Source organism: Schistocerca americana, chromosome 9 (assembly GCF_021461395.2).
Source record: "Schistocerca americana isolate TAMUIC-IGC-003095 chromosome 9, iqSchAmer2.1, whole genome shotgun sequence".
Classification (NCBI taxonomy): Eukaryota; Metazoa; Arthropoda; class Insecta; order Orthoptera; family Acrididae; genus Schistocerca; species Schistocerca americana.
The window spans coordinates 58,350,801-58,377,884 of NC_060127.1; the positions used below are offsets into that span (position 1 = coordinate 58,350,801).

The window sequence follows — 27,084 nt, forward strand, 5'->3', positions numbered from 1 at the left end:
TTGGAATTTCCCAAGTCCATCGGAATGCACAATGGACATCAATGGGTGCAGGTGACCAGACAGGATGTTTACGAATGTTTCACCTGTCAGAGTCGTATCTAGACGTATCAGGTGTCACATATCAAACTTCCTGGCAAATTAAAACTGTGTGCCGGACCGAGACTCGAACTCGGGACCTTTGCCTTTCGCGGGGAAGTGCTCTACCAACTGAGCTACCCAAGCACAACTCACGCCCCGTCCTCACAGCTTTACTTCCGCCAGTACCTCGTCTCCTACTTTCCAAACTTCACAGAAGCTCTCCTGCGGACCTTGCAGAACTAGCACTCCTGGAAGAAAGGATATTGCGGAGACATGGCTTAGCCACAGCCTGGGGGATGTTTCCAGAATGAGATATTCGCTCTGCAGCGGTGTGTGTGTGAGTCGTGCTCGGGTAACTCAGTTGGTAGAGCACTTGCCAGTGAAAGGCAAAGGTCCCGAGTTCGAGTCTCGGTCCGGCACACAGTTTTAATCTGCCAGGAAGTTTCATATCAGCGCACACTCCGCTACAGAGTGAAAATCTCATCTGTCCCATATCACTCCAACTGCACACGCCCGACACCATTACTGAGCCTCCGCCAGCTTGAACAGTCCCCTGCTAACATGTGGCGTCCATGGATTCATGAGGTTGTCTCCATACCTCTACATGTCCATCCGCTCGATACAATTTGAAAGGAGACTCGTCCGACCAGGCAACGTGTTTTCAATCATCAACAGTCCAATGATAGTGTTAACGGACCCAGGCGAGGCGTAAAGCTTTGTGTCGTGCAGTCATCAAGGGTATACGATTGGGCCTTCGGGTGCGAAAGCCCATATCGATGATGTTTCGTTGAATGGTTCTCACACTGACATGTGTCGATGGCCCAGCATTGAAATCTGCAATAATCTTCGGAGTGGTTGCACTTTGCCACGTTGAACGATTCTGTTTAGGTGTCGTTGGTCCCGTTTTTCCAGGATCTTTTTCCGGCCGCAGCGATGTCGGAGATTTGATGTTTTACCGGATTACCGGTATTCACGGTACACTCGTGAAATGGTCGTACGAGAAAATCACGACTTCATCGCTGCCTCGGAAATGCTGTGTCCCATCGGTCGTGCGCCGACTATAACACCACGCTCAAACTCACTTAAATCTTGATAACCTGCCATTGTAGTAGCAGTGACCGATCTAACAACTGCGCCAGACACTTGTTGTCTTACATAGGCGTTGCCGATGGCAGCGCGGTATTCTGTCTGTTTACATATCTCTGTATTTGAACGTGCATGCTCACACCAGTTTCTTTGCGGCTACAGTGTATTAATCCCGTTCGCTTTGCGCAAAGCGAGGAGGCTAACCTCCACAAGTAAACTCAAGACAGACAAATGTCAGTTACTGCGCTACAGGTAAAGTGCAGTTTCTCGCTTTATTGGTTAGCTTAAACTATCCACATACTGGATATAAGAACTGATGGATTACCTATCGATGTACAGTCCTGGTTGACACCTGGTTACACAGTATAGAGAAGACAGGCAGATTCCAAACGAAAAAAGCGTGATAGGAAGAAAAAATAAGAGCAAATAAAATTGTCAAAACAATGATGAAAACGACGTTGCAAAGGATTAGAAAAAATTAGATTTAAAATGATTAATTGATAAAAAATTAAATCCAAAACGTTTGAAAACATCTGATGATCTTCCACTCAGCAGTAATGTACAGGGTGGGGCAAATAGAAATGGCCCAGACGAACTGACACGACTGGGCGTGAATGTATGCGTACAACCACGGCCTGCGACGCGCACACGACATGTACGCGCGCCATGCGATGCACACCGTTTCAGAGCATAGTTCGGACTGTGTCAAGAGTGGGTTGAAAAGGATGATGGTACTCACATTGAAGCAGCGGTGGTTTTAAGTTATGTGACAACAAAGTCGTGGAAACGGTGTGGTCACTTGTTTGCTGAGAAGTTTAATGGTGTCAAAGTGGTAGCAAAGAGTGTCGTGCAAACGCTTTGTCCGAAAATGATGTCAGACAGGATCTGTTTTGAGCAAGTCAAAAAACATTTCTAAATGTGCCCGCACACCAGAGAATGTGCCTGCAGTTCACCAGAAAATGCTTCAGAGTCCTGTCAAATCAATACGATACCTCTTGCAAGAGAATGACGTACCACATCGATCGTGCAGATGAATACTCCACCTGGACCTGCACGCGTCTCCCTACCGAGTGCCTGTTGTTTGTACATCAAACCAGCAGATTCTCCTCAGCGCCTCCAGTTTTGTGAGTGGCTGTTCGCTGAGATAACAATGAATGGCTTGGTCATGGATCTGATCTTTATGTTTGATTAAGTTTGGTTTCACCTGAGTGGTTATGTCTACTCACAGAACCACAAGCTTTGGGCAGCGGTGAATCCGCATACCTTCCACGAAACACCACTGCATGATCAGAAAGTTGAGGTTTGGTGTGCACTATCTGCACGCTCCACTATTGGCCCCATCTTCTTTCATCAGACACAGAGTTTAGCGAGTTACATTGCCAGCCATTTGAAACCACTGGCAACTTTAACGGAGGAGGGAAAGACCTAAAGTTACTTCCAACAGGATGGAGCAGCTGTCCATACAGCGAGCCAAACCTTGGAACACATTTACACGATCTTCGAGTCTGATAGAGTAGATAGCAGAGATCAGTCTGGTCACGGCCCTAGCTGGCCATCCAGTTCACCTGATCTGTCTAAGATGTCTAGCTGGCCGTCCAGATCACCTGATCTGTCTAAGGTGTCTAAGGTGTCTAGCTGGCCATCCAGGCCACCTGATCTGTCTAAGGTTTCTAGCTAGCCATCCAGGTTACCTGATCTGTCCAAGGTGTCTAGCTGGCCATCCAGGTAACCTGATCTGTCTAAGGTGCCTAGCTGGCCATCCAGGTTATCTGATCAGTCTAAGGTGTCTAGCTGGCCATCCAGGTCACCTGATCTGTCTAAGGTGTCTAGCTGGCCATCCAGGTCACCTGATCAGTCTAGCTGGCTGTCCAGGTCACCTGATCTGTCTAAGGTGTCTAGCTGGCCATCCAGGTCACCTGATCTCTCTAAGGTTTCTAGCTAGCCATCCAGGTTACCTGGTCTAAGGTGTCTAGCTGGCCATCCAGGTTACCTGATCTGTCTAATTTGTCTAGCTGGCCATCCAGATCACCTGATCTGTCTGTCTAGCTGTCCATCCACGTCTGTCTAACTGGCTGTTCAGGTCACCTGATCTGTCTAAGGTGTCTAGGTGGCCATTCAGGTCGATCTGTCTAAGGTGTCTAGCTGTCCGTCCAGGTCATCTGATCTGTCTACCATATCTAAGGCTTCTAGCTGGCCATCCAGGTCTCCTGATCTGTCTAAGGTTTCTAAGGTGTATCGCAACAAGTCTCTTATCTACAACAACTGCAGCAGAACATTTCGGATGAGACTGCAGCAATTCCAGCAGTCCAGTTACGATCCACCTTGAGCGACTTGCTGACCAGGGCCCAAAAGCGCCAAGAGATGAATGATGGTCACTTTCAACCTGTGCTATAGTCAGGTTAGTACTGCATTTCCTTTCCTCTGCCGTGTTACTTCGTTCGCTGGAACTCTGTTCTCCAGGCCACTTTTATTTGCCCCATTCAGTATTTTAAGCACTACTTTATGTCACCACTCTGCATTAGTCCGCCATAATTATAACTCTGCAGAACCAGACGCAACAGTGGTTTGCTGACTTCAAAATTTTTGGCCTCACGCAGCTCTGTATGAAGTTTCTCTAATGTAGGCTGATCTCTGTGATGATGATAAACGAAATATATTGAATCATATCTCCCACGAAAAGATCCAGTAGCGTTTGCGAGTACCGTGTATGAAACGTATTTCGTTGCCATCGTTGTGTGTGCGTTGTTTTTGATGTAGTTACCATGTCTGATGAATTGGGAAACAAAAGAGACAGACACGAATTACAGACACATCAATAAAAAAAAATCCAAGCAAGGAATTGGAAATGAACTGACGTTGTTGTGGCAGTTTGGCAACGGTAAACAGTTCGGCGTGATGCTGAGCGCTCTGATTGGAGGAAGCCAGCTCCAAGGCGTGAAGTGTCCACTGGCAAGCAATTTTACTCAGACTATGCGCTGAGGTGACTCACGGGATAGCGATGGCGGTGGTATCGCATACGCTAGGTATAAGAGGGTGGTGCATTGATGGAGCGGTAATTTGCACTGAGGTGATTCATGTAAAACGTTTTCGGAGGTGATTGTGGCCCCAGGACAGGAATTAACACACTTTGAACTCAGAATGGTAGTTGGGGCTAGATGCTTGGGACATTCCATTTCGTAAATAGTTACGGAATTCCACAGTGTCAAGAGTGCGGCAACACAGCTGCCGATGTCTTTAAATTAACTACCGAGAGCAGCGGCGTTTGTGTAGAACTGTCAGAAATCAATGTGGGCACTACGACGATCGTATCCGTTGGAGCAGTGTGACGAAATTTGGCGTTAACGGGCTATGGCAGCAGACGACAGACGCGAGTGCCTTTGCCAACAGCACGACATCGCCTGCAGTGCCTTTCCTGAGCTCGTGACCGTATCGGCTGGAGCCCAGACGACTGTAAAACCGCGAACTGGTCCCGATTTCAGTTTGTAACAGCTGATAGCAGAGTTCGAGAGTGGCGCAGGCGAAGCCATGGACCCGAGATGGCAACAAGGCACTTTGCCAGCCGGTGGTGGCCCCGTAATGGCCTGGACTGTGTTTACATGGAACCGATCGTTGACCATTTGCAGCCATTCGCGGACTTCTTGCTTCCAAACAACGATGGAATTTTTATGGATGATAATGCGCCGTGTCACTGGGCCGCAGTTTTCGCTATTGGTTTGAACAACATTCTGGACAGTTCGAACGAATGATTTGGCCACTCAGATCGCCCGACATGAATCGCAACAAACATTTAACGGATATAATTGTGATGCCACTTTCTGCATAAAATCATGCACAGGCAACACTTTGGCAATTACGAGGATCACTCCAAAAGAAATGCACACTATTTTTGTAGAAATACAGTTTTCATTCTCCATGTGTGAAAGTTTTACAGTGTGCAGATACACGCTTCCCGCTTGTTTTCAAACTTAGTTCAACCTGTTCCCGTGAGTGGCGCCGTCACAGAATGTCTTCAAGATGGCTGCTACACTTGACGTTTGTCAGAAAGAACGTGCTGTCATAGAATTCCTGTGCTGTGAAAACGAGACAGTGGGAAACACCCACAAGAGGTTGAAAAAGGTGTACGGAGATCCTGCTGTCGATCGCAGTACAGTTAGTTGGTGGACAAGCAGGTTACGTGATGAAAGTGGGCACGGCAATGTTGAGAATTGTCCTCGCAGCGGCAGGCCTCGTACTGCACAGACTCCAGACAGTGTGCGAGAGTTAACGAATTGGTGACTGTTGACAGATGCATCACTGAAGAAACTGCAAGTTCGACTGAGTCGTGTTCGACCACATCGGCAAAAGCAGGATATTTTGCTGTTGCACGACAATGCACTGCCACATGTCAGTCAAAAACCCGTGGAAGCGATCGCGAAACTCGGATGGACAACACTGAAACCCGCAAGATGTTTTGCTGTTGCGCGACAATGCACGGCCACATGCCAGTCAAAAAACCGTGGAAACGATCGCAAAACTCGGATGGAAAACACTGGAACACCTGCCTTACAGTCCTGACCTGGCTCCATGTGGCTATCATCTCTTTGGGAAACTGAAAGACTCTCTTCGTGAAACAAGTTTTGAAGATGATGCCTCCCTTGTGCGCGCTGCCAAACAGTGGCTCCAACAGGTTGCCCAGAATTTTACCGTGCGGGTATACAGGTGCTGGTTTCAAGATGGCGTAAGGCAGTTGAGAGGGATGGAAATTATGTGGAGAAATGAAAATATTGTTCCTAAAGGATGTATCTACACACTGTAAAACATTCAAACATGTAGAATAAGAGATGGATTTTTTTTTAAAAAACAGTGTGCATTTCTTTTGGAGTGACCCTCGTATGTTTCAGTACTTTTTCAGCGCCTTGTTGAGTCCAGACCACGTCGAGCTGTTGTACTAAGCCGGGCAAAAAGAAGTCGACGCTGTGTTAGGTGGTATCCCATGACTTCTGCCTCTTCAGTGTAACGTATGCGATGACTTGTTCCACAAACATAAAGATTGTCCTCCTTCGCGGGATATGCAGACTCGGTAACTGAATGAATGAATAGATAGGCAAAAGATTCTGCCAAGAGACTACTTACGTAAGTCTTCAGTGAAGAACTGCGCGAACTCATCCAGCGACATGGAAACGTCGCTCCACAGGTTGTAGTGGTGATAGTAGGAAACAATGGTATCCTTCACGTTGCGGACGACGTAGATGATCTGAAAGAAAGGATATCAGCACAGTGACCCACCCTTCAAGAAGATCAATTAATCAAAGTTTGTGCTCAGGATATTTTTAAAAAATATACGAAAATCTGTGACGAAAAAATTGTGGAAAGCTGGATAAGGTGGCCACCACAGGGAAAATGTTGTTTGTCTCTGACATCTTGTCACAGATTACCACATGAAATATAACTTTATAAACTGTTAACTTTCTGTAACTATAAAACACTTATACACTACTGGCAATTAAAATTGCTACACCAAGTAGAAATGCAGATGATAAACGGGTATTCATTGGACAAATATATTATACTAGAACTGACATGTGATTACATTTTCACGCAATTTGGAGGCATAGATCCTGAGAAATCTACCCAGATCACCCACCTCTGGCCGTAATAACGGCCTTGATACGCCTGGGCATTTACTCAAACAGAGCTTGGATGGCGTGTACAGGTACAGCTGTCCATGCAGCTTCAACACAATACCACAGTTCATCAAGAGTAGTGACTGGCGTATTGTGACGAGCCAGTTGGTCGGCCACCATTGACCAGACGTTTTCAATTGGTGAGAGATCTGTAGAATGTGCTGACCAGGGCAGCAGTCGAACATTTTCTGTATCCACAGAGGCCCGTACAGGACCTGCAAGATGCGGTCGTGCATTATCCTGCTGAAATGTAGGTTTTCGCAGGGATTGAACGAAGCGTAGAGCCACGGGTCGTAACGCATCTGAAATGTAACGTCCACTGTTCAAAGTGCCGTCAATGCGAACAAGAGGTGACCGAGACGTGTAACCAATGGCACCCCATCCCATCACGCCGGGTGATACGCCACTATGGCGATGACGAATACACACTTTCAATGTGCGTTCATCGCGATGTCGCCAAACACGGATGTGACCATCATGATGCTGTAAACAGAAACTGGACTCATCCGAAAAAATGACGTTTTGCCATTCGTGCACCCAGGTTCGTCGTTGAGTACACCATCACAGACCCTCCTGTCTGTGATGCAGCGTCAAGGGTAACCACAGCCACGGTCTCCGAGCTGATAGTCCGTGCTGCTGCAAACGTCGTCGAACTGTTCGTGCAGATGGTTGTTGTCTTGCAAACGTTCCCATCTGGTGACTCAGGGATCGAGATGTGGCTGCACGATCCGTCACAGTCATGCGGATAAGATGCCTGTCATCTCGACTGCTTGTGATACGAGGCCGTTGGGATCCAGCACGGCGTTCCGTATTACCCTCCTGAACTCACCGATTTCATATTATGCTAACAGTTATCGGATCTCGACCAACGCGAGCAGCATTGTCGCGATACGATAAACCGCAATCGCGATAGGCTACAATCCAACCTTTATCAAAGTCGTGATGGTACGCATTTCTCCTCCCTGCACGAGACATCACAACAACGTTTCACCAGGCAACGCCGGTCAACTGCTGTTTGTGTATGAGAAATCGGTTGTAGGTGTCGCCACCGGTGCCAATCTTGTGTGAATGCTCTAAAAAGCTAATCATTTGCATATCACAGCATCTTTTTCTTGTCGGTTAAATTTCGCGTCTGTAGCACGTCATCTTCGTGGTGTAGCAATTTCAATGGGCAGTACTGTATTATTATTTAAATCATCTCTTTGTAATGGAATAGTGATGTTATGTCAAAGTCTGCAAAATGCCACTTTGTCTGCTAGGTAGGGCAAACTGGTCAGAGACAGAGAAAAGGAAGAAATAACACTTGTATGAAATCGTATCTGGTTTACTAACGCTTATATTTGTATTTCTCTTCCTAAACTGCGTCGTCCAGTCCTTGCCTGCCATCTTAATTTCTGTGTTAGATTATTCTCCTGAAGTGACCCGCCAGGTTAGCCGAGAGCGCTAATGCGCTGCTTCCTGGACTCGGGTAGGCGCACCGGCTCCGGTTCGAATCCACCCGGCGGATTAACGACGAAGGGCCGGTGTGCTGGCCACCCTGGATGTGGTTTCTCCGCGGTTTTCCGCATCCCACTAAGTGAAAACTGGGCTGGTCCCCACGTCCTGCCTTAGTTACGACTCGGAGACATTTGAAACACGTTCGTACTATTTCATGATTTACACTAGACGCAGACAGCTGGGGCACATTGATTCCTTCTCGGGGGGTACATGGTGGCGGCAGAACGGCCATCTGGCCGCCCCTTCAAACTAACCATGCCAAATTCGATGTATCCGTGCCGACCCAACGCACTCTGTGGGATTAAGGCGCTAGCGATAGATTATTTTCCAAAAGTGCTAGTTTGCGTAAATCACTTTCTGTTTGCCCCAATGTATTCGTTCCACGTCAAAAATACACTTAGGACTTTTTCCTCTTACACTTGGTTAAACGTACTTCTCAAGTTTCCAAGAATCTAGGGGTGTTTCTTCTGACACCGAATAGTTTTGCTGCTGTAGGAGACGGCATCTTTTCGTTTCTTGTAGCATCCAATGCCTGTTGCATAGCTTGGGAATGCCTTGATAGTTGCAGTGATTTTATTAAATAATTTGTGGTCTCTTAATATACTCGGAGCCCTGTGATAAGTGAATATAGCCACTCGGGGTAGCCGCGTTTTCTGGGGCGCCTTGCCATGGTTCGCGCGGCTCCCCCCGTCGAAAGTTCGAGTCCTCCCTCGGGCATGTGTGTGTGTGTGTGTGTGTGTGTGTGTGTGTGTGTGTGTGTGTTGTCGTTAGTGTAAGTTAGCTTAAGTAGTGTGTAAGCTTAGACGGCCGGCCGCGGTGGTCTCGCGGTTCTAGGCGCGCAGTCCGGAACCGTGCGACTGCTACGGTCGCAGGTTCGAACCCTGCCTCGGGCATGGATGTGTGTGATGTCCTTAGGTTAGTTAGGTTTAAGTAGTTCTAAGTTCTAGGGGACTGATGACCACAGAAGTTGAGTCCCATAGTGCTCAGAGCCATTTTTTTTTAAGCTTAGACACCGATGACCTCGGCAGTTTGGTCCCATAGGAACTTACCACAAATTAAAAATAAAAATAAAAAAAAACCAGTGAATATAGCGTTTCACTTCACCAAGTTGTCGCTACAATAATGCCTTAGTATTCCTATTTTCCCAAATTCTGTTATCTTATTATTCATTGCATTGCCTCGAAACAAGACAAATACATTACAAAATATATGTTCGGACGAAGTGGCCAGTGAATACGAAATTACACAACGTAGGCAATTCATAAGCATGTAATTTTTCAGCCTCAAATATAACTTTGAATGAGCAGTGTAACAATATACACTGAAGCGCCAATGAAACTGGTATAGGCATGCATATTCAAATGCAGAGATACGTAAACAGGCAGAATACGGCAATGCGGTCGGCAGTGCCTATAAAAGACAACAAGTGTCTAGCGCAGTTGTTAGATCGGTTGCTGCTGCTACAAAGACAGTTTATCAAGATTTGAGCGTGTTTGAATGTGATGTTATAGTCGACACACGAGCGATGGGACACAGCATCTCCGAGATAGCGATGAATTGCGGGGTTTCCCGTGCGACCATTTCACGAGTGTACCGTGAATATCGAGAATCCGGCAAATCATCAACACTCCGTCATCGCTGCGGCCGGAAAAAAATCCTGGAATATCGGGGCCAATGACGACTGAAGAGAATCGTTCAACGTGACAGAAGTGCAACGCTTCCGCAAATTGGGCCGGCCGAAGTGGCCGTGCGGTTAAAGGCGCTGCAGTCTGGAACCGCAAGACCGCTACGGTCGCAGGTTCGAATCCTGCCTCGGGCATGGATGTTTGTGATGTCCTTAGGTTAGTTAGGTTTAACTAGTTCTAAGTTCTAGGGGACTAATGACCTCAGAAGTTGAGTCCCATAGTGCTCAGAGCCATTTGAATCTTCCGCAAATTGCTGCCATCAACAAGTGTCAGTGTGCGAACCATTCAACGAAACATCATCGATATGGATTTTCAGACCCCAAGGCCCACTCCTGTACCCTTGATGACCGCACGACACAAAGTTTTACGCCTCGCCTTGACCCATCAACACCGACATTAAACTGTTGATGACTGGAAACATATTTCCTGGTCGGACGAGTCTCGTTTCAAATTGTATCGAGCGGATCGGACGTGTACGAGTACGGAGACAACCCCATGAATCCATGGACACTGCATGTCAGCAGGGGACTGTTCAAGCTGGTGGAGGCTCTGTAATGTTGTGGAGCGTGTGCAGTTGGAGTGATATGGGACCACCGATACGTCTAGGTATGACTCTTACAGGCGACACGTACGTAAGCAACCTGTCTGATCACCTGCATCCATTCATACCCATTGTGCTTTCCGACAAACTTGTGCAATTCTAGCGAGACAATGTGACACCCCACACTTCCAGAACTGCTACAAAGTGACACTTCCGCTGGCCACCAAACTTCCCAGACATGAGCACTATTGAGCATATCTGGGATGCCTTGCAACGTGCTGTTCAGAAGAGATCTCGTACGGGTTTATGGACAGCCCTGCAGTATTCATGGTTTCAGTTCCCTGCAGCACTATTTCAGACGTTAGTCGAGTCCATGACACGTCGTGTTGCGGCACTTCTGCGTGCTCGCGGGGGACCTACACGATTTAGGCAGGTGTACCAGTTCCTTTGGCTCTTCAGTGCATATCACAATAGAATTCCAGGAGAAAGATACGACGCGGCACGAGGTAATTACTTGGATGAGACTGAAATCGGTAGATGTGATGTACATTTAGAGACAAAAAATGATAACAATGTCAGAAAATTGAATGATTTATTCAAGAGAAGTAGCTTCACAAATTGAGCAAACAAATGACGCCCTAGTTCACCTCTGGCCCACATGCAAGCAGTTATACTGTTTGGCATTGATTAATTAAGTTTTCAGATGTTCTTCTGTGGGGTATGGTAGCAAATTCTGTCCAACTGACACGTTAGATGGTCAAAATCCCGAGCTGGTTGGAAGGCTCTTCCTATAATGCTGCAGGAGAGCTTGTGTGTAGTTTGGAAGGTAGGAGACGAGGTACTGGCAGAAGTAAAGCTGTGAGGACGGGGCGTGAGTCGTGCTTGGGTAGCTCAGTTGGTAGCTGACACGGTAACTCAGCGCGTTCGGTGAGAGGGTTAGCTGCCCTCTGTAATAAACTGACTGAGTTAATGGATCAACGACGAACGGAACCGGGTGTCTTGCGACGTCCGCACGTAGCAGGTAGAACGAACAAAATGAGACTAAAAAAAAAAAGAAAGAAAAAAAATAAGAAAAAAAGTTGGTAGAGAACTTGCCCGCGAAAGGCAAAGGTCCCGAGCTCGAGTCTCGGTCCGGCACACAGTTTTAATCTGCCAGAAAGTTTCATATCAGCGCACACTCCGCTGCAGAGTGAAAATCTCATTCTGGATCCATTAAACTCTGATTCTAATGCTGGATCCCATATGTCCTCCTTATCGACAGCGATTTCATCTTTTATTCCCTTGTAGCCGGCCGGTGTGGCCGAGCCGTTCTAGGCGCTTCAGTCTGGAACCTCGCGACTGCTACGGTCGCAGTTTCGAATCCTGTCTCGGGCATGGATGTGTGTGATGTCCTTAGGTTAGTTAGGTTTAAGTAGTTCTAAGTTATAGGGGACTGATGACCTCAGATGTTAAGTCCCATAGTGCTCAGAGCCATTTGAACCATTTTATTCCCTTGTAAGACGGTTCTACCGCTTCGTAGATGCTGACAGAATACTCTTTCCACCTACCCGCTGTCTCCTCTGTGTTTAACAGTGTAAAAACTTTCACATGCATAGGTTTTGAATCGGTACTTCTGACTACAACATCTTTTTCAGTTTCTTCAGAAGTTTTCCTGTAGCCATTTCGCCGTAGCTTCCGTGCACTTCTTATCGATTTCATTCCTGAATGATATACCTGGCTGCATTGCTTTCTATTTCTATACGTTTCTTTGGATTTCGTTACTTTACAGACTGAGGTGACAAAAGTCCTAATGTCGTGTCGGACGTCCTTTTACCCAGCGTTGTGCAGCAGCTCCACGTGACATGGACTCAACAATTTCTTGGAAGTCCCCTGCAGACATATTGAGTCTTGCTGCCGTTCATAATTGCGAAAGTGTTGCCAGCGCAGGATATTTTGCACGAACTGATATTTTGAATATGTCCCATAATTGTCCAGAATGTTGTTCAAACCAACGATTGCGGCCCAGTGACATGGCGTATTGTCATCCATAAAAAATCCACTGTTGTTTGGGAACGTGAAGTCCATTTATTTAATCGTATGGCTAGGGCCCACCGTCGGGCAGGCCGTTCGCCGGGTACCGATCGTTCAATTTGACGTCACTTCCTGGACCTGCAGTCGATGAGGATGATAGGAAGATCATGAGGACAGCACAGTCCCTTGGCGGAGAAAATTCCGCGACGTAGCCAAGAATCGAACCCGGGCCCAGAGGATTGACAATCCGTCACGCTAACCATTCAGCTACCGGGGGCGGACGTGAAGCCCATGAATGGCTGCAAATAGACTCCAAGTAGCCGAACATAACCGTTTCCCCAGTGTACAATCGGTTCAGTTCGGCCAGAGGACCCAGTCCATTCCATGTAAACACAACCCACATCGTTATGGAGCCCCCACCACTTTGCACAGTGACTTGTGGACAACTTGGACTGACGGATTTGTGGGGTCTGCACCACACTTGAAAGCTACAATCAACTGAAGTCGGGACTTATCTGAGCCGGCCGTTGTGGCCGAGTGGTTCTAGGCGCTTCAGTCTGGAACCGCGAGACCGCTACGGTCACAGGTTCGAATCCTGCCTCGGGCATGGGTGTGTGTGATGTCTTTAGGTTAGTTCGGTTTAAGTATTTCTAAGTTCTAGGGGACTGATGACCTCAGATGTTAAGTACCATAGTGCTCAGAGCCATTTGAACCATTTGACGTATCTGACGAGACCACGGTTTCCCGGTCGTCTAGGGTCCAACCGATATGGTCACGAGTCCAGAAGAGGCGCTGCCGGTGATGTGCTGTTTCGCAAAAAGGCATTCGCCTAGGTTGTCTGCTGCCACAGCCCATTAACGCCAAATTTCGCCGCCGTGTCCTAATGGATATGTTCGTCGTACGACCCACATTGATTTTTGCGGTTGTTTCACGCAGTATAGATTGTCTGTTAACACTAATAACTCGACACAAACGCCGCTGCTCTCGCTCAAGTGAAGGCCGTTGGGTTCTTGGCACATTGCTGACGCTGTGGATCACGGAAATTGTTCGTCTAGCTCCAACTACCATTCCACGCTCAATGTTTGTTAATTCCCATCGTGACGCCACAATGACGTTTTCATATGAATCACCTGATCACAAATGACAGTTCTGCCAATGCACTGTCCTTTTACACCTTGTGTGCGCGGTACTCCTCCCATGTGTATGTATGTGCATATCGCTATCCTATGACCCGTCACCTAACTGTAAATCAATAGAAGTATTTCTCCGCAGTTACTTTTCTTATACCTATATTTTGTTTGCACACTTTTGCGATTACCTTCATTAGCAGTGTCCACTCCTCATCGACTCACTGTAGTACTCATTTTAGAAGTATATACTGTACACGCAAACTAACTTGATACTCGGAGCAGTGGCTGGTGGGAACGACCCTAAGGCAATTCTCATTTACATTCGCTCCCATCTGCCACCACGCCGAGTGTCAGCTTAGTCTGCGTGTGATGATGATGATGTTTGGATTGTGGGGTGCTCAACCGCGCGGCTACCAGCACCCGTACAAATTCCCAACCTTTTCTCAGTCCAATCTTGCCACTTGCATGAATGATGATGAAATGATGAGGACAACACAAACACCCAGTCATCTCGAGGCAGGTGAAAATCGCTGACCCCACCGGGGACCCTGTGCTCAGGAAGCGAGAACGCGACCGCGAGACCACGAGCTACGGACTAGTCTGCGTGTGAAGTACACCCATAGAAAACTTGTCACTTCTCAAAATTTCAATATCTCACTTCCACAAACAAATATTTCCTGGCGATTTTCTTGTATCTAATGAAACGTTGTAAGAGGTCTGAGCAGATGTAATTTCGATGTATTGCTCATGCGCTGCCTGCGATATGCAAAGTATAAGAGAATCGCTGACCAGAGAGCAATGTTGACTGAGTAGGAACTGTGTAGCTGTAGCAGTAAGTTGTTGCTAGTTGCGCTAGTCTGGTCTGCAGTCTGCTCTGGTCTGGAATAGTGTATCGTGTTGGCTGGGCCGGTCACGGTGCAGCGATGCCGGAGCCTGAGTATTATTGTATAAGGTAAAAAAGCAGCCTCGCGCATATCTAGTAATGTTATCTGAACTCCCATGTAAATTTTTTAAAAATGTCCTAATAATAATCTTTGTCATATAAAGTAATTTTTTTTACAAGCATTCATTTCAATTTAAAGAATTTACTTATTTCTCCAATCCATGATCATTCCGATTGTTGCAAAAGAAAAATCATTTATTGTAAGAGCAGATATTTGGCGACTTTATTGAGGTAAGAATTTTTGCTTTTTTTTATTCAGAATGATCTTACAGGGCCATGACGCAGCACTGCTGTCGTCCAAAATTTACCAGGTTACTGAATTTATTTTTATTACGAGGTTTAGGAATTTTTCTGTTTCGAGCTTACATTAAATGAGAAAAGAATTTTGTGGGTACATTAAATGTGAAACAAATTTTGTGTGGAGGTTAAATGTGAATGAATTTCTGTAGGGAGGTTATAAATGGGAACCAATTTTGTTCTGAGGTTACACTAAAATTAGAATCATATTCATATTATTATTTATACAATTGTTGTGGGGAGGTTACAACGTTTTCAAGTCTCAAGCATCTTTGATGTAATATACAAGTATGCAGACTGAAGAGACGAATGAAAATTTGTACCTCTAAGTTTAGGAGGATTACCAAGTAGCCTGAATCGTGAATGGGAATTTGTATTGAGGAGGGAGTCGTGCTAGGGTAGTCCATGCAGCTGTGCAAATCTACTGTCCCAGCGTGGCGTAGTGGTTAGCACACGTGCCGAGTGAGCCCGGAGATATGGGTTCAAATCCCGGTCTTGGAACAAATTTTCATTCGCCGCTTCACTCCGCATATATACATCATAGAATTATTTATACTTCGACCTATCTACGCCATTTCTGAAATGTGGCCTGAGTTATATCACCTCCTAGATACGCCTTATAATCCAGTAACCACTTTCAGAAACCATCTGGTATATTCCCGCGTCTTTTTGCGTTTTCCACTTTGTCACTTTTGAGTAGTGTATTTGCTACCACTAGTTTAAATTTGTCACAGAAATCAACGTGTTCTTTTATTAATGTTTACTATTGCCAGCTGATATTCCTCCGTAATTCCGTCCTAGATTCCATCCTCTACTAAACCGTTCTAATCACCCATGATAAGTACACTTTAATCTCCCTTTACATACCGAAATATCAATTCAGTTCACTCGTATAGTCTCTGTACCCGTATTTCGACTTCTTCTTGTAGCGTCGTCATGTATAGCTGAAGTACAATCGCCATTTCGTTCCGATGCTGTTGAGGATAATCCTAGAGCTAAACAGATCACTGCAACTCATTCGGGGTCCCACTTTTATATTCGTGACGAATCCTACTGTCTTTATACCATTTTCTGAGGCTGCCGACATTGTTTTATATTCGTCGACGTACCTTCATGTTCTCTCTATTTCGCTTCACTGACTGCTATTATAGTTTCAGAATTTGCGTTTTGTTTTGCAGTGCTTTTCTCATCTTCCCCTTCGGCACCCCTCTCCTGAAGTTCGAAGTGCGGGACTAATCCGGAATGATTTGCCAATGGAGAGGTTATCAGAAGACACTTTTTCAGTTACATGCCACATGACTTACGGATAAAAGATAGTACATTGATGTCCATTGCCTTCTGTATCCTTATGCAGTTGGTCAGTGCATCCTCAGACCAAATGCCTTCAGGCGCCCTAGCTGGTGATTTTTTCTCCAGATCCAAGCAAATGCTGGCAGCTAACGCGGAGCCGAGGAGCTTTATACTGGCAATTAAATATCAGGCTCAAATGTAACCGAACGATCCGGAAGAATCAGTGTGGGATCGAGGTGGATACTGAGGTAGTACTGATGAATGACGACGTGAGTTTGAAGTTATCTAGGGCTATAGATACTACGATAATAAATGACACAATATGAAGTTCAGATGAAGGAGAATGGACGTCTCCAAAAAGGGAAATCACTGGAACTGGATAGGAAAAATATCGGCTGGTTATAATTAAACTTTCGTATTTAACACGTTATAACACGGAAACTACACTACTGGCCATTAAAACTGCTACACCAAGAAGAAATGCATTTGATAAACGTGTATTCATTGGAGAGATATATTATACTAGAACTGACATCTGATTACATTTTCACGCAATCTGGGTGCATAGATCCTGAGAAATCAGTACCCAGAACAACCACCTCTGGCCGTAATAACGGCCTTGATACACCAGGGCATTGACTCTGAGCTTGGATGGCGTGTACAGGTACAGCTGTCCATGCAGCTTCAACGCAATACCACAGTTCATCAAGAGTAGTGACTGGCGTATTGTGACGAGCCAGTTGCGCGGCCACCATTGACCAGACGTTTTCAATTGGTGAGAGATTTGGTGAATGTGCTGGCCAGGGCAGCGGTCGAACATTTTCTGTATCCAGAAAGGCCCGTACAGGACCTGCAAGATGCGGACGTGCATTATCCTGCTAAAATGTAGGGTTTCGCAGGGATTGAACGAAGCGTAGAGCCACGGGTCGTAACACATCTGAAATGTAACGTCAACTGTTCAAAGTGCCGTCAATGCGAACAAGAGGTGACCGGGACGTGTAACCAATGGCACCCCATACCATCACGCCGGGTGATACGCCAGTATGGTGATGACGAATACACACTTCCAATGCGCGTTCACCGCGATGTCGCCAAACACCGATGCGACCATCATGATACTGTAAAAAGAACCTGGATTCATCCGAAAAAATGACGATTTGCCATTCGTGCACTCAGGTTCGTCGTTGAGTACACCATCGCAGGCGCTCCTGTCTGTGATGCAGCGTCAAGGGTAACCGCAGCCATGGTCTCCGAGCTGATAGTCCATGCTGCTGCAAACGTCGTCGAACTGTTCGTGCAGACGGTTTTTGTCTTGCATACGTCCCCATCTGGTGACTCAGGGATCGAGACGTGGCTGCACGATCCGTTACAGCCACGCGGGTAAGATGCCTGTCATCTCGACTGCTAGTGATACGAGACCGTTGGGATCCAGCACGGCGTTCCGTATTACCCTCCTGAGCCCACCGATTCCATATTCTGCTAACAGTCATTGGATCTCGACCAACGCGAGCAGCAATGTCGCGATACGATAAACCGCAATCGCCGTAGGCTACAATCCGAACTTTATGAAAGTCGGAAACGTGATGGTACCCATTTCTCCTCCTTACTAGAGGCATCATAACGACGTTTCACCAGGCAACGCCGGTCAACTGCTGTTTGTGTAAGAGAAATCGGTTGGAAAGGTTCATGTCAGCACGTTGTAGGTGTCGCCACTGGCGCCAACCTTGTGTGAATGCTCTGAAAAGCTAATCATTTGCGTATCACAGCATCTCCTTACTGTCGGTTAAATTTGGCGTCTGTAGCACGTCATCTTCGTGGTGTAGCAATTTTAATGGCCTGCAGTGTAATTACTGTGCGAGGACCAAATTTGGTTGTATTAATGTCAGGGACATGGGGAAGAGAAATAATAGTGAATTAATTCAGTCGAAACACTTTTAATGTCTGCTACGGTACTTCGTACCACTGCATACCGGCACCATTACTGATAGATTAGGAGCTCAGTATGGCGTCAATCAGTGTCCAGAAGAGTCTGAAAGCGCAGGATTGGGTTGTGCACAGCATAACGAAACATGCCCGTACGTATGCTGGCTACCTCTGTTGATGAGGTGCGCTTCAGATCAGCACATGCGTAAATACTTCCCTGGTAAATCCTGTCCCTCAGGTCGCCTCCCAACCAGAAATCACAGGGAGTGGGATTAGGTGATCATGCCAGCCAAACATTTGGAAACGATCGGTTGACAATTCGATTATTTCCCAATGTGTTTCGGAGAAGCAGGTGAACTTCACGACCCATGCGCGGTGGGGCCCCAACTTACACGAAAATGTTTAGTTCAATGCGGGTATGAAATGCTGGCGAAGCATATCGCAGTAACGCTAGCCGGTCACACTACACGTCTTTGGTCTTTGAGCGCCAACCTGTTCAAAAAACAGTAGACCATTGATGAACGTAGCCGTGAAGCCACACCCTATGATGACACTTTCACCATACGGAGGAACTTCATGCAGAGTGACTGGAGGTGAAGATTCCCGCACTCGGCAATTCTGTGTGCATATTTCGTGATATATGAATGTCTTCAGTTAAAATGAACACTCTGTATAAAAGATGTCCGCCTTTATATGCGGTATATGACATTTAGATCCACTCGTCAGACGTGGAGCAGGTAACGAAGACGAGAAGACACTGCCCTACCTTAGGCTTCACCGTCCACAGCTGCTTCGGCAGCAGTTGGAGTGGGAGATGGCTTTTGATGAACCTCGGCGACTTCAGTTTCGCACAGGCTTCTATTGAGTGCGGCCCCAGATCCGCCATTGGTTTCAGAATTGACGAGAATCTGCAATGACAATCAAAGCAGAATTAGTGAAGAAAAGTAGTCACGGAAATGGCATGTGCAAGAGGACACTGAGTGGATCATTAATAGCGTAACACAACAGTTTAGCGAGGAGGACGCATACCTGTCCTGCAATTCCATTCGGATGAGGTGTCGATCTTCTCGAGTGAGAGAGAGAGAGGGGGGAGGGGGGGAGGGGTGGTGCGACCTGACAGCTCTCGTCGTGCTCTATGGTGTTCCGTGAACCATTATCCACACACCCGTTGCCCTGCCGAAACACTTCGTCCCACACGAGTAGTAATTTCTCGGATCGATGCGTCATATTCTCTCACACGAATAATGCGCCCCGTTTCAAATTCACTGCTTTGACGGTTCGGCTCGTGCTTACGTCTGCGAGGCATCACGCACGTCTATTCAGGTCACACCCATTACCTTCGGTTTATAGCGACAACGAGAGCCGCAGGCAAATTTTACCGGTAGGTGGTGCTGCATCGCGATATCTATGTTCATCTTGAACCTGCTGGCCGACACTGTTCAAATGCTAATCATTTTTGCAAAACATACTAATGTACATTGAACCGTGCGTGGTTCATGTTCCCGCCATCATGTACGAGGCCTGTCCAGAAAGTAAGTTCCGATTGATCGCGAAATGGAAACCACAGTGAATATCAGAAATGTTTTATTTGTAACAGTTAGCTACACCTTCCAGCTACTTCCCTACGTAGTCGCCGTTCTGACTTAGACATTTGTCGTAGTGGTGCACCAATTTTTCAATACCCTCATCATAGAAGGCAGCCGCCAGTGCTTTCCGCCAATCCTTCACACTGGCCTACAGCTCGTTGTCTGTGCCAAAATATTGTATTCATAGACAGTGGTTCATGTGACCAGCGATGAAACTCAGAGGGAGACAATTACGGACTGTATTGTGGGTAAACAAAAACTTCCAATTGAAAACCATGCAGGAGCATCTTCATTGCCCCTGCAGAATGCGGCTGAGAATTGTCTTGAAGAAGAAACAGCACGATAGTTATGTAACATTGGCTGCATAGCTTCAGGCGAAATTTCTCACCAGGCCCTCGTTCTTGGCGGGAGACGCCACACATCACTTGGACCTTGTGGATAACATCGCAAGTTCACTGAGGCTTTTCGCGGATGATGCTGTGGTATATCGAGAGAGTTTAACAATGGACAATTGTACTGAAATGCAGCAGGAGCTGCAGCAAATTGACGCATGGTGCAGGGAATGGCAATTGAACCTCAATGTAGACAAGTGTAAGGTGCTGCGAATACATAGAAAGAAAGACCCCTTATCATTTAGCTACAATATAGCAAGTCAGCAACTGGAAGCAGTTAATTCCATAAATTGTCTGGGAGTAGGCATTAGGAGTGATTTAAAATGGAATGATCATATAAAGTTGATCGTCGGTAAAGCAGATGCCAGACTGAGATTAATTGGAAGAATCCTACAGAAATGCAATCCGAAAACAAAGGAAGTAGGTTACAGTACACTTGTTCGCCCACTGCTTGAATACTGCTCAGCAGTGTGGGATCCGTACCAGATAGGGATGATAGAAGAGATAGAGAAGATCCAACGGAGAGCAGCGCGCTTCGTTACAGGATCATTTAGTAATCGCGAAAGCGTTACGGAGATGATAGATAAACTCCAGTGGAAGACTCTGGAGGAGAGACGCTCAGTAGCCCGGTACGGGCTTTTGTTCACCTTTCGAGAACATACCTTCTCCGAGGAGTCAAGCAGTATATTGCTCCCTCCTACGTATATCTCGCGAAGAGACCACGAGGATGAAATCAGAGAGATTAGAACCCATACCGATAATCTTTCTTTTCACGAACAATACGAGACTGGAATAGAAGGGAGAACCGATAGAGGTACTCAAAGTACCCTACGCCACACACCGTCAGCTGGCTTGCGGATTATGGGTGTAGATGTTGATGTAGATGTAGCCGGGACACAGTCTTGGTGGATCGTAGGTCCGTCGTCCTACCGGACGACGCGTTTTGACTCGCCGATCGTTCATGAGTCGGCTGTGTGTGTGCATCGACTCCCGATTTGTCTTCGTGCGTGCTTATTTACTGTTGGGTATCGTTCAGGTCTTCGTGCAAGTGTTTGTCAGGTTGTGTGTGTAGTTAGCGTTATTTCCACTGACGACTATATTAGATGTTGTCTGCATTCAGAGGGTAGTCGGTCAGTTGGTGCGGACCAGGGAGGATATCTCCGTGCGGCGCAGCCGGCTGGGTCCGCTGGCGGTCCTTGCGCAGTGTCGGAGCGTGTGTGGAGTTGTCCGATCGCTACGAGCTTCGTGGCTCACCGCCCCAGGACGTCAAAGTTAGGTGGTGTCTTCAGTACGCAAGCCACGTCCCTTCATGTTGTTTCGTTCGTTTCGGTGTTTCGCTGTCGGGGAGCTTTTCCTGTGAGCAAAACCGAGTGTTTTTAGTGGTGAAATCGAGCCACCGTGCAGTGGAATTAACTATATTGGTTCCCTACAATTCAAGTGCACCTGAGGAATTTTCTGCCTTGTGGCCGTTAGTGTTCCGTTTACTTGCCCTTGGCCACTAACATAATTTCAGGCGGTGTCCGTTTCTCACCTGTTGTCGCTCTCCAACACGGTGTGTAAAAATGGCTCTGAGTACTATGCGACTTAACTTCTGAGGTTATCAGTCGCCTATAACTTAGAACTAATTAAACCTAACTAACCTAAGGACATCACACACATCCATGCCCGAGGCAGGATTCGAACCTGCGACCGTAGCGGTCGATCGGCTCCAGACTGTAGCGCCTAGAACCGCACGGCCACTCCGGCAGGCCACGGTGTGTAGTTTTGACAGATTAATACATATTGCATTGCGGATAATCACGTCCGTAACAGTTCAGTCCTTAAGTTCATTTACCGATTGGTGGCTAACAAGTCGTTTGGTCGGTCGGTCCGTGACTGTATCTCGGTTGGGTTACCGACGGATCACGCGTAGTTGGGCCCACCACCTGTCTCATCTAAGTGAACGTTAATGTTTCGAGGGCAGCCCCCCCTCCCCCCTGGAGGTGCCTGAGTGCTGTTGTCTATACTGTCCTTTTCATGGGTGTTTAATGGTCTGTTGATAATCTATTATAGCCAATGCTTTAAAGGAAAAAAAATTGTGTTTTATTTAAATCAAAGGCCTTCAGCCCATATAAGTAAGTTTGAATTCTGGCAAGTGGATATTTTGCTGAAAGTTACTGTTGTTGTGCTATCTTTTCATTTATTGCGCTGTCAGCCACTTAAAACGTAAAGGTTTAAGGTATTTTGAATTTTTGGAAAATCAACTGTAGGCCTTCAGCCGCATAAAGCCTTATTCTTAAAATTTCCCCTTAAGCGAAAACAATGCGGCCTTCTGCCTTAAAAGATTATGCAAAAACAGACATAATGTCAGATGGGATAGCAGCAATCAGTGATTGTATAATGTTAGTTATAATCCGTCTTGATTGCAAATTTTTTTTTTATTCACATGACCGGTTTCGGTTCATTCAGAACCATCTTCATATCTGGTATTTCAGTTACAGGAGTAACCCGTCCAAATCCAGCAACTTTCACATGCTGCGTCACATGCGAAAGTAGCTGAATTTGGACGGGTTGCTCCTGTAACTGAAATATCGTCCAAATCCAGCAACTTTCACATGCTGCGTCACATGTGAAAGTTATTGAATTTGGACGGGTTACTCCTGTGATTGAAATATCAGATCTGAAGATGGTTCTGAATGAACCGAAACCGGTCATATGAATACAAAAGAAATTTTTTTGCTATCAAGATGGATTATAACTAACATTAAAAGATTATGGTAATATATTTTAAAATTTTGAAATTTAATTGTGGCCTTCAGCCATTGGTATTGCACCTTGTGTATGTTTTGCCTTGAGGCTTTCAGCCTAGCTGTTATATATACATATACGAGGGTTATTCCAAAAGTAAGGTCCGATCGGTCGCGAAATGGAAACGACTATGAAAATCCGATAAAGCTTTGCACAGATGTGTTGGGTAGTGTCTCTAGTATAACCCCAGTTAGCATCACGTCGCTCTTCTCATTTCTGAGCTCGCAGTGAGTGCGTAAAGATGTCTAGAAAATAGTGTCTGCCGCCAAGTACGAGGACCTGGTGAGAAATTTCGCCTGAAGCTATGCAGCCAACATTACATAACTGTCGTGCTGTTTCGTCTTCACGACAATTCTCAGCCGCATTCTACAGGGGCAATGAAGATGCTCCTGCATCGTTTTCAAATGGAAATGTTAGATTACCCACAATACAGTCCGCAATTGTCTCCCCCTGAGTTTCATCTCTGGTCACATGAACCGCTGTCTTTGAAGACAACATTTTGACACAGACAACGAGGTGTAGGCCAGCGTGGAGAATTGGCGGAAAGCACTGGCGGCTGCCTTCTATGATGAGGCTATTGAAAAGTTGGTACAACGCTATGACAAAAGTCTAAGTCAGAACGGCGACTACGTAGAGAAGTAGCTGAAAGTTGTAGCTAATTGTTACAAGTAAAACATTTCTGATGTTCACTGTGGTTTCAATTTGGCAATCAATCGGACCTTACTTTTGGAATAACCCTCGTATATTTTAATTATTTTATTTGCAATTTTAACTGCGTGTCTTCAGTCACTTGAAATTTATCTTCTTGATTATTAAGATTTCTTGTTGGGAGGCTTTCAGCCGTGAAAGAATTGGATTTTGAACGTTGTAGTTGTAAAGGTTGTGCCGTTTTGGTTTAAATGTGTTATTAAATTGCAATAAATTACAATTTTGAAGTGAAACTGACCGTCACCTTATTTGGCCCTTTCCGCAATCCTAATCACCTGTTCCGCCCAGAGGGTTTAGCGGGCGTTTCATACATGTCCTGAGAATATGAATGTCCTATCCATAGTTGTTCAAGGTGTTCTGCTGTTTCTGAACATGAGTGTAATCGCTACACCGAAGATCTTCGCCAAAGCTATCGGCAAACCTTCGAGCACCTCGGGTGCGCGTGCGGCCTACACGGCCCCTGCATGCCTCAGCGTCACTATCTCGCCTCGTCGCGGTAACGCAGAGCCAGCAGGCGGCGGTACCAGAGCTGGCAGAGACCGCCACTTCCAAGGCGCCTACTAGCGCCCGTCCCACACGTGGCCAGAAAGTAGTGCCGCGAGTATTATGCCGCCGACAGCTATGAAGGTCAGCCCCAGAGCTGCACAGGTCATTTACGTATTTATATTTATTTATTTATTTATGCATTTATTTTACCTGGCAAGATTAGGGCCTTCAGGCCACCTCTTACACCTAACCAGGCATACTCAGATTGAACAAATTTCAGTTTCTACAGAACATTAAGGACATATAACATGTTATACAGTATTAATCTTAAAGAAAAAAATAGAGATTATAACAATAGTACAGTGATAATTATAACCATCAAAAAATAATTATAACAATCAATAATAATAATAATAATAATAGTAATGACTATGTATATGAAAGTAAAAATATTTTTCTTTTATGAATGTCAGTCCTATTGCTAGTTGGGGATTTTCTCGTTATATTCTTGCAGCTTGTGAGTTATTCTCATCGAGCAGAGACATAAGACGATAGAATGGGGTGAAAGAGATATAGAAGAGGTAGATAGGTTAGAGGAAGAGCAACAGAATGGTAAAATTCGAAGCTGTGATGGAGAGGAGAAAGGAAGAGATGAGAGGAGCACAACAATGGTGGCTATACCGTCCCTAATATGTAAGTTTTGAATTCCCTCTTGAAAGTTGAGTGGTTCTGGATAAGACGCAGATCACAGGGGAGCGCGTTTCATAGTCGTATGGCTGAGATGGAGAATGACACGGAGAAAGATTTTGTGTTATGTAAAGGTACAGCCAAGATGCTAGACGTATCCGGTCTGGTACTGCGGTTGTGGAATGAAGATAGGTGTTTAATGTGAGAAGATAAGTATTGGGGGCACCAGTGGCTAAGAAATCGATGAAGTAAGCACATCGTGTGGAGATCGCGTGCCTTATGTGGGCGTATCCAACCTAGCTGGGAGTATGAAGGACTGATATGGTCATACAACCGTATATTGCACACGTATCTAACGCAAGCGTTCATCAGTAGCTCAAACCATCTCGAATTTTCACTATTTGTGCCGTGTTGAACTACATCACAGTAGTAAAGATTAGGCAAGACTAGTGTTTGGACTAATTTTTGTTTAACATGGGTTGGAAAATTTTTTCTAAATTTTTGAATTGCATGTAGGGAGGAGAGCGATTTCCGGCAAGCTGTGACTGTTTGTTCTTCCCAGTTCAGGTGTTCATCCAAGATTATTCCAAGGTCTTTTACTGTTTTTTGGTATGGTAGTTGGGTACCATTGAGGAGTATTTGAGGGACTGTTTCGCGAAAGTACCGGCTGATTAACTTTGGATGAGATATAAGTATGACCTGGGATTTCTTGGGGTTTAGTTTCAGACCTAGGTTCTGTGCCCATCGAGAAACAGAGCAAAGATCTGCGTTCATACTCGCTACTGCGTCAGCAATGTTCTTGGGGCTTGCACTTATGTACAGTTGGATGTCGTCGGCATATAGATGGTAGTTGCAGGAGTGAATCACTGAAGAAATATCATTAATGTACAGTGCGAAGATTAATGGACCAAGGACGGAGCCTTGGGGAACTCCAGAGCTCACGTTTTTCCATGATGACCTTTCCGACCCACAAATGACTTGTTGACTTCTGTTTTTGAGGTAGCTGTCGAACCAGTGTATTGCGCTGTTTGAGAAATTCAGCTGATTCATTTTAATTAGTAATATATCAAAGTCAACTGTATTGCTAAAGTCAAGCAGTGTTAGGATGGTAGCTTCACGTCTGTTCATAGCATGTTTAATGTCATCAGTTACTTTGATTAATGCAGTTGCTGTACTATGGTGCTTTCGAAAGCCTGACTGATATTTGTCATATCTATAACACTCCATGCAAGTTAGCTTGTAGTTAAAGTGGCACTGTAAGATTGATTCCACAGTGCCTCCATGCAAGTTAGCTTGTAGTTAAAGTGGCACTGTAAGATTGATTCCACAGTGCCTGACAGTAGCCGATTTCTTTCATAAGTTCACTGGGCCGTCATCAGCGAGACTTGTCTTTCCACAAAAGTGTTATGTACAGGAATAGAAAACAAATACTCGCATAATTTTAGCAGTTGGCGTTTGGGTTCAGAATCTTCGGTTTTGATACGCCCGCTAAACCCGCTGGGCAGAACATGTAATAGGATTGTGAAAAGGGCCAAGGGTTGAAGTCAGTTTCTGCTTCTAATTGCCATTTATTGTAATTATAAACGGCTGAAGGCCTACAACAAGAAATCTTAACAAGATAAAAATCCAATTAAGATAGCAATAAAATAACTAACAAAAATACAACATACGGAAGGTGCAACACAAATGGCTGAGGGCCTCAATTAACTTCCAAATTTTTTAGAATATATTACCATAGACCTTTAAAGGAAGAAGACCAGCATGTTTAACAACAAGAAATCTCAAAAATCAGCAAGGTAAAAATCCAATTAAGATAGCAATAAAATAATTTAAAGAAACAAAATTTGCGAGGTGCAATACCAATGGCTGAGGGCCGCAATCAAACTTAAAAATTTCTAAATATAATACCATAATCTTTAAAGGCAGAAGAACGCAGTGTTTAAGATTGAAAGATAAATTTAAAAATTAATTTTGCAAAATTTTAAGAAACAAACAATAACCACAAGCCTAAAATTTAAAATAGCTGTGAACAGATAATTAAACACCGGAGGCACTCAGAAGCCTCCAGGGAGGTCGGTCTGCCCTCGTTGACTTAGGTGAGGCAGGTGGTGAGCCCAACTATACTTGATCTATCGGAAGCCAACCAGGGGACAGCCAAGGACCGACCGACACAACTTGCTTCATGTGAATGAGTATATGAGAACACCAACCGCCAATGTTACAATCCACAATGGAGTACGTATTAGCTGTCAGAATTACACACCATGGTGGACGGCGACAACAGGTGAGGAAAGG

General features: G+C 45.6%; 1 protein-coding gene across 1 annotated transcript in view; it reads right to left on the reverse strand.

Moving 5' to 3' along the window:
* The window catches only part of LOC124551296 (luciferin sulfotransferase-like), a 66,883-nt gene that overhangs the window by 14,512 nt on the left and 25,287 nt on the right, over window positions 1-27,084 (reverse strand). The window contains exons 3-4 of the mRNA XM_047126307.1: window positions 18,910-19,051; window positions 6,277-6,397 (exon numbers count right to left, since the gene is read on the reverse strand). Coding sequence (XP_046982263.1) covers window positions 6,277-6,397; window positions 18,910-19,051 — 263 coding nt within the window. The remainder of the gene's footprint in view (window positions 1-6,276; window positions 6,398-18,909; window positions 19,052-27,084) is intronic.